The sequence below is a fragment of the Procambarus clarkii genome, chromosome 6 (assembly GCF_040958095.1).
Source record: "Procambarus clarkii isolate CNS0578487 chromosome 6, FALCON_Pclarkii_2.0, whole genome shotgun sequence".
Classification (NCBI taxonomy): domain Eukaryota; kingdom Metazoa; phylum Arthropoda; class Malacostraca; order Decapoda; family Cambaridae; genus Procambarus; species Procambarus clarkii.
This window is the reverse complement of record NC_091155.1, coordinates 47,920,953-47,927,394: the sequence shown is the minus strand read 5'-3', so window position 1 is coordinate 47,927,394 and position 6,442 is coordinate 47,920,953. Positions and strand designations below refer to the sequence as shown.

The window sequence follows — 6,442 nt, the reverse complement described above, 5'->3', positions numbered from 1 at the left end:
GTGTTTCATATCAGGAAGAGAAAGCGGGACACTCGGGGAGAGATAAATGGAACAAACTGTGTACCATTTCCCCACAAAGATACGAGCAGCAGAACAATGGAGAGGCGAAGGAAAAAGTAAAGGAACAAAGGGAACATCAGTACGAATCAAGAGAGCAGAAGAATTAGAAGCCCCATCAACGGCTGGGGGGGGGAGAGAAAGGAGTAGCCACGAAAATGACCAGGACGAGCACCAAGCATCGGCTCCTGGAGACAGACACAAAGGGGCGAAAACCGCGAAATCAGAAGTTGGAGTTCGAGGAAATTGGCGTAATAACCTCGAACGTTCCATTGAAGAATGGACAACGACGAGAAGAGAAAGGACAAAAACAGAGAACAAGGAAGAAACAAAGGCGAAAGAGCAACAGAGAACGTTAAAGAATATCAGGGTCGGGATCAAGGTCAGCAAAGTTAGGGTTAGGGGGCATGGGTAAACTGAGCAAAGACCGAGGGAAGGAAACGGGAGAACAGATCAGAGGTGGGAGGGCGGGGGTCCAGAGGAGGAGGAGGAGGAGCTGGAGGAGGAGGAGGAGGAGGAGGAGGAGGAGGAGGAGGAAGAGGAGGAAGAGGAGGAGACAACGGAGAGGAGCAGTCAAGGACAGCAGCAGGAATAGGGGGGTAGAAAGAGGGGAGCGAACTTCAGCAAGGGCAGCAACCGAGACGGAAGTGGGGGCTAAAGAAACCTCCATAGCAGGAACAGGGGGCGCAACCACCGAAATGGGAGACGGAGCGAGAGAGGCAGAAGCAGGGGCCGAGGAAGAAAGCGAAACCTTCTTACCCGCCGGGGAGGAGGAAGGAGAGGAGCCAGGCTTACGCTTCTGACTTAAAGAGACAGGTGTCCCAGCAACCACATACTGGGCAATGGATTCTAGCGTCTCAGCAGGAGAAGCCAAACGAGAGCACACATGACGGCCGTTTGGAGAGCGATGGACATCAGCCCGCACCGACAGGCGGCGAGGAGAGTCAAGAGACGGAGGGGAAGGATGGGAAGGAGACGAGGAAGAAGATACAGGAGATACGACAGACCGGGTAGAAAGAAGGGGAACCCCAGACAGAGGACCAGGAGGTGGATCCTTCGGGAGAGAACCCAAAGGAACAGTGGAGGGGGCAGTGGGCGTATCAGGGTCCAAGGCCCGGAAACGGTTGTGAGTCTGAGGAAGGCGGGAAGGACGAGGAGAGGAAGAGCGCAACACAAGAGCATAAGAGATATTAGCATAAGGCGGGTGCCGGCGAACCTGGCGTCTCGCCTCAGGAAAAGATAAACGCTCCCGGTGCTTCAAGTTGAGGACGGCTGCCTCAAGCTTGTAATGGACACACGCACGGGAGAAGGTAGGATGGGCCTCACCGCAGTTGAGGCAACGAGCCTGGGGAGAAGTGCACTCCGACTTAGAGTGACCTTCGCCACCACACAAAGGACAGAGACAGTCAGTCCCAGAGCAGCGGAGGGCACCATGCCCAAACCTCCAGCACTTGTTACAGAGCCAGGGAGAAGGAATATACTCCTGGACAGAGCACCTGGCACCAGCAAGAATGACAGAGGGTGGAAGGGTCCTTCCATCAAAGGTAATCTTCACAACCCGGAGGGGTTGACGGCGACTACCACGAGGGGGACGAGTAAACGTGTCCACCTGGAGAATAGAATGGCCCTGGGCAGCAAGGATATGTCGAATATCGTCATGGCAGTCGCGCAGGTCCCGAACACCGGTCGCAACATGGGGCGGGAGCAGAATAGTGCCAACACTGGCATTCAACTGAGCGTTCTTCGAGACCCGAACAGGGGTCTCGCCAAGGCAGGATAAGGCAGCCAAGCGGGAAGCAGCATCCTGAGAAGGAGCAGCAACGACACGTGTACCGAGACGAGTGGGGTTGAAAGTAATGGAGGCATCCACGGAATCAACGAGATGTCGATGGAGGGAGAAATCGTCAGGAGGCGCAGAATCAAGAGGGAGGAGATCAAAATATTTGGCCCACGAAGCGGGACCAAACAAGGCTTGATAGGTAGCAGAACTGGAAGGAATCGAGCGAGGGCGGCCGTGACGAGGACGGCGGTGAGAACCCCCAAAGAGAGAGGGGTTAAAAGAGAGTAGTTACAACTAGAGAAGGAGCCACGCCAGGGGACGAGGTAGTCACCACTGGGGGCTTGGGGCTCAACCCAACCACAGAAGAGGGAGGGGAGCCAGGGGAAGGAGTCAGAGAGGCCAAAGGAGGAGCAAGGTCGGGGCCCAATGCAGCGGAGGCTACAGAGCCTGTTCTACCAACACGGACTGACTCGGGGGGCTTGGTCGCCCACCCCACGAGCCTGAGAAGGTAAAGCAGAAACAGCCGAAACAAGGGTCATCATCATTACGAAAAAGAAAATTCATTCACGAATGTGCCCCCACACCCACCATGGAGCCACAATTAGAGGCAGGACACCCAACAAGAAGCTATCGCCGATCTTGCCAGGGCCTCCTAGGGGTGCGTCGTGAGTATACGCCCCACAAACGCCACCTTAAGAAACCGACAGTCCGTCGAGATCGGGTTCAGTGACGAAAGGGGGATTGACAATAAAAGGTTCCCCTCGCTCTCGACGTCGGGTACTACAGTTCTACGGGTGCAAGAGTATGCCTCCTCAAGCACCCGGGCGTCAAAATAGAAGAAGTCCAAGGGAAGAACCAGAACAAGCAAAAGGTCGGCAGGAAACGGCAAGCAGATAGGAGAAGAGGGGGGAGAAAAACGAAACAGAAGGAAAAGGAAAAGGTGCCCAGCAGAATTGGAGAGGACGGCAGCAGGAGCACAAGGCTAGAGAAGGACAGAGGACTGTCCCAAGGAGCATCACACTCCGGCAGCCGCCCACTAAGCCCCCACACGGCAACAACGAGCTGAGCGGGGAGGGGGTGACAAATTACAAGCTGTGGTTTGGCCACAGAATGGCAAAAACTGCAGCTCTTTGACCTTTAATATGCGGCTAGTAAAAAATTCTTGAGAATGTGAATATTCTATAAGTTTCTACCCGAATCCAGGGCAAGAAATGCATGACTATATAAAAAGTTCCAATGCTTGTGGAACAAAGTTTGCATTCACAGTTAAAGGAGGTAAACATTTGTGTCTTGTTTGCCAAGTGCCATTCAGTCATTACAAAGCCAGGAACTTGAAATGCCAGAATGAACCTAATCACAAAAACTTTTCATATCATTATCCACCTAAATCAGACTTAAGGAAAAATAAATTAAATGATTGAAAATCATCAATAAATTGCCAGCAGACACTGTTGACATTATTCAGTAAGGAAGCTGTGGCTCTCAAATGGTTCTCCTGCAGCTCTCAAACATATGAGGTTTATCATTTGCAGCTCTTACAGTAAGCAAGTTTGGCCACCCCTGCCATAAAGGCTACTCCTATACCTGGTAAAACAGGCCTATAATAATCATACATACCAATTATGCAATGATTAAATTTAGGCTTATATCTACAAATTAAAAATCATTACACTAATTTATAGTTAGATATACTTATTAATCAAAGATATTGAGAATAATGGAAATATAGACAACTGATGTAAATACTAGCAGTAATTAAGCCTAGGCTAACTATATTCAATGACATACTCCAAAAAATATTATAAATTATAGTCATGGTAATATACTATAAATGAAAAATGCCACTTTATAAAATGGGTTAATACAAGTGGCAGTCAGGCTAATAGTATTATTGTCAGATAAGATAATATAATTGCCAGTATTCTAATATAATTGTGTCAGGATAATATTATTGTCATTCAGGATAATATATTTACCAGCACGCTAATGTAACTGCCAGTGTCAGGCTAATATAATTGCCAGTCAAGTTAATGCAATTATCAGTCAGCATATATGTAATATAATTGCAAATCAGTATAATATTATTGAAGGTTAAGATAATATAATTGTCAGTCAGGCTATTATAATTGTCGGATTCAGGCTAATATAATTGCCGGAGTCATGCTCACATAATTCACAGTCAGGATAGTATAATTGATAGACAAGTTAATGTAATTATTAGTCTGGATACATATAATATACCTAGTAATTGCAAGTCTGATTAATACAATTGCCAGGCAAGATAATATAATTGCCAACGTCAGGATAATATAATTGCCAGTCAGGATAATATAACTGCTAAACATAAATACGTCAGCCTGGCAAATATTATTTAACAGCCGAGTAATATATATTACTATACATCGTTGGGCTCGAGTAATATATATTTCCAACTCAGAAAATTATAAATGCTAGTTAGGCTAATATGAGTACTCAACTAAGGTTAGTCTTTTATCAGAATCTATCTTAAGGCACACAATAATGCAAGGGTTAGATCACTTTAACTACTGTAGATAGGCCAGACTACTAAAAAATCTGATGCAAATATAAATGAAGAGGTTTAGCTGAAATAAATTCCAGTCTAATATATATTTGTTAATAATTTATATATCTCAGTCATTAAGCAAAATAACAAAAATTACTTTAATACCAGTATTTCATAAAAATAGTACAATAGTATATATATAAAACCACAGTTAAAAGTTAACAATCAACTAGAGTGCTTTTGGCTTGCTTTCAAGCCTTCAAATGTGGTGGCAGTGATGGCACTGCCAATGCCAGCACTGTGGCTGTGGAACATTGCCACGTTTCTTCTGTGGCAAAGAAGAAAATGGAATGGAAGCTATGAGGTACACAGATATAAACGAAGAAAATTGGTACCAGTTGTACAAACACGATCATGACAACAGAAAGGAAAACAGGGCAGGGGTTGGAGAGTGAGAAACAAGTTGATGTAAAGTAGCAACACCATGTTTTTGAATACAGTATATGGAATTGGGTAAGCTAAAACAGTATAAAAATATATAATAAAATAATGGTTGCAGCTATGGAGAGTGCAAGATATTTTCCTGATAAAGTTTACAATTTCTAACAATTTTAAAATTGGAAAAATGGTATTATAAGTTAATGAACTAATATGTGCTTTAATATACATTATACTTAAAACATTTTCTGATTTATCTCTCACACTCAAAATGTTTAACCTATCACCCAAATGCACCGTCTTGTGAGTTTTCATACTACAAAGATGACCGAATCTCTTTTAAAACTCTCGACACTCATGAAGGTTTATCATTCAAATGCACTAACATGTGTGCTTTTATACCTTTACGTGATTTAAATAATCTGCCACATTTATCACACTCAAAAGGCCTTTCTTCTGTATGTACTAACATGTGATGCATTATAGAGCGACGATCTCTAAACCTTCTGCCACAATCATCACATTCAAAAGGTCTTTCATCATTGTGCATCATCATGTGAGTCTTCATATATCTAACCTGACTGAACCTCTTCCCACACTCTGGACACTTATGAGGTTTTTTACCCGAATGCCCTAACATGTGAGTCTTCATATTTCCAAGGTGTCTCAACCTCATCCCACACTCTGGACACTTATGAGGTTTTTCACCCGAATGCACTAACATGTGAAGCTTCATATTTCCAACCAGACTGAACCTCTTCCCACACTCTGGACACTTATGAAGTTTTTCACCAGAATGCACTAACATGTGAGTCTTCATATGTCCAAGACGACTGAACCTCTTCCCACACTCTGGACACTTATGAGGTTTTTCACCCGAATGCACTTACATGTGAGTCTTCATACTTCCAAGCTGACTGAACCTCTTCCCACACTCTGGACACTGGTGAGTCTTCTTCTTTATGATAGGTGCAGTTTGTGGGAAGGTTTTCTCCTCGGATGACTGCATGAGTGGTGATGCTGGGTGACGCCTCACGGTGGGACGTCAATGTTGAGGCTTAGGCAAGGCTTGAGTGTTGTTTCTTAGGCTGTTGTAGAGTTAGACTTGATGTGAGCACTTGAAGGTCAATGGTGGGCTTCTTCTTTATGATAGGTGCAGTTTGTGGGAAGGTTGTTGTTGTTGATTTAGGGACGACGACGATCGTACGTGGGAAGGTTTTATGCTCATGTCTGGACACTCACCGTCCCGTGTTGTGATAATGGCGGCGACGCTCACCTAGGCGTTCCAGTGTTCTTTCTGGTGCCATATTTTATTTTTCTACTTCTTACTATTGTTTGTAACTGGTTTTCTACATTTAACTGTTATGTTTTCCTCTTTTTTTAATGAAAGAATATGCTTGCAATTCATTTATTAAAATACAATGGTACTCGTTTATATACTTTCTGAAGGAAACATTGCTCCCATGGTGAATGCACTTCTTTGCATTCGTTTTATTTATTTTTTTCAATCAAATAAATCATCAATCAGTATATATGATTGGTAATAAACAAGTTGTAATAAATAGAATACAAGCAGATCAACAAAAAGTAGGCAAGACAATAAGCAAATACATTCATAAACAAATTTGTAATAGAGAAGGAGC

At 44.2% G+C, this 6,442-nt stretch overlaps 1 protein-coding gene across 1 annotated transcript; it reads right to left on the bottom strand.

The window, feature by feature from the left end:
* Positions 1-5,154: 5,154 nt before the first annotated feature.
* Positions 5,155-5,535, bottom strand: LOC138356128 (gastrula zinc finger protein XlCGF8.2DB-like). Its single transcript, XM_069311875.1, has one exon. It carries the CDS (start codon positions 5,533-5,535, stop codon positions 5,155-5,157), a length of 381 nt encoding a protein of 126 aa, XP_069167976.1.
* Between the last annotated feature and the right edge of the window lie 907 nt (positions 5,536-6,442).